At 60.5% G+C, this 1,545-nt stretch overlaps 1 protein-coding gene across 1 annotated transcript in view; it reads left to right on the top strand.

Moving 5' to 3' along the window:
• Positions 1–209, top strand: part of CACNA1I (calcium voltage-gated channel subunit alpha1 I) — a 108,347-nt gene extending 108,138 nt beyond the window's left edge. Inside the window, 1 exon segment of the mRNA XM_007454105.1 lies at positions 5–209. Within this exon segment, the coding sequence (XP_007454167.1) occupies positions 5–209 (205 nt within the window).
• The last annotated feature ends 1,336 nt before the right edge of the window (positions 210–1,545 follow it).

The following is a 1,545-nucleotide window of genomic DNA, read 5'->3' as shown; positions in this document are numbered from 1 at the left end:
CCAGCAGCCTGGCCGCCGGCCCCGGCCGCCCCCGCGCCGCCGCCCGGCCCCGAGGCCTGGCCCGCAGCCCCTCCTGGGCCGCCGATCGCCGCAAGGACCCGCCGTGCCAGGCCGATCCGGCCGCCGCCCGGGGCCCCTGGGCGCCCGAGCCGCAGCCGCCGCCGGGGGAGCCACAGCCCGGGGACGCCGCGAGCCAGGGGAGGAGATGAGGGCCGCCGCCCGCCCCGTCTCACCTTCTTTACCTCAGGAGCCAGGGGCGGACACCAATACAATACTTCGTCCGCGACCTGGCCGCCGCGCCGAGCCGCCGGGGCTGGGGGAGGAGCAGGGTCCGGGCTGCCGAGGCTCAGATGGGCTCAGCGTGGTCCTGCCCGTGCATATACGTGTATACATACGCATATACATAGAGACAGACATATATATTTATTTTTTCTACTGAGAGCTTATGACTTCCAGAAAGTGCTAAAGTTGGGGAGTGCGGGTCCGGGCCCAGACGGGGCTTTCGCCTGATGTTTGGGACCCAGGCCAGACCCCACTCCGGGGCAGAAGGTCCTGACGGGGCGTTGGCAGCCGTGATTTCTGGCGTCTCCCCTGGGCTGAGAGTAGCTTGGAGAGGGCTCTCAGGCCTCCGAGGGCCCCGTGTCCAGGGAGACAGGCCCAGAAGAAGAGGTGGAATTCAGGGTGCATTTTTTTCCTTTAAAGAAGAAACGCTGCTAAGATCCCGCCCGTCCACGTGTTGGGGTGTCTGTCTTGTTCCTGACCGTCTAGTTGTTGTGACAGTCTTTTGTAGATGCCCCAGAGCACACAAACTCTCTTAGTCAACCAGTTAGGTGTCTTTCTTTAGAAAAACCAGGGGTGAGTAGTTGTATTTTTTTAAGGCAGGGGTGGGGGGAAGGGCGTCTCCAAGGCTGGGCAGGGGCCTCTGCCTCAGGTGAGGTCCTTGGCCCCGGGTGGCTTTGCCCCAAGGAGGCTGAGGGCAGCAAGGCTGCAGGAGGGAGAGGAAAGGTGGAGGCATGAAGCAGATGAGATGCTTGAAGGTCAAGGAAGCCCACCTGGTCTGTGCTGGTCGGGCTGCCCCTGGGGCTCCTGGGCTCGGGCAGTAGTCAGTGGCTGGTTACTTATTGCCTTTTATCCCCCAGGTGGTCCCTGAGCCACGGCCATTCCAGGAGGTTGTACCGCCCCCTCCCCTCACAAACCCCTGTCCCCTGAGCTACTCTGCTGCCGCTCTCCCCACCCTCCATGGAGTTCAGGGTAAAGCAGATCTGACAGGATTCTAAGCAGGGGTGACACCCAGCCTGGCACCTGGAGACCACATCCTCTCCCCTCCCGCTGCCTGTCTCTGGGTCTCTGTCTCATGCCCATCACCCCCACCTTCCCAAAGCTGCAATGCTTCCCAAATGGCTTCACGGACGGGTATTTTTTTATTTGACTAGTTATGCATTTATTTTAGTATTTATTAGGAAAAAAACAGTACACTGAACCCATGATTTCACAGACATATTGCTGAGGTCAAGGCTAGTTTCTGAGCAGTGAACGGACTTGAAG

Source organism: Lipotes vexillifer, unplaced genomic scaffold (genome assembly GCF_000442215.2).
Source record: "Lipotes vexillifer unplaced genomic scaffold, Lipotes_vexillifer_v1.1 scaffold382, whole genome shotgun sequence".
Lineage (NCBI taxonomy): Eukaryota > Metazoa > Chordata > Mammalia > Artiodactyla > Lipotidae > Lipotes > Lipotes vexillifer.
This window is presented reverse-complemented; position numbering and strand designations above follow the sequence as displayed.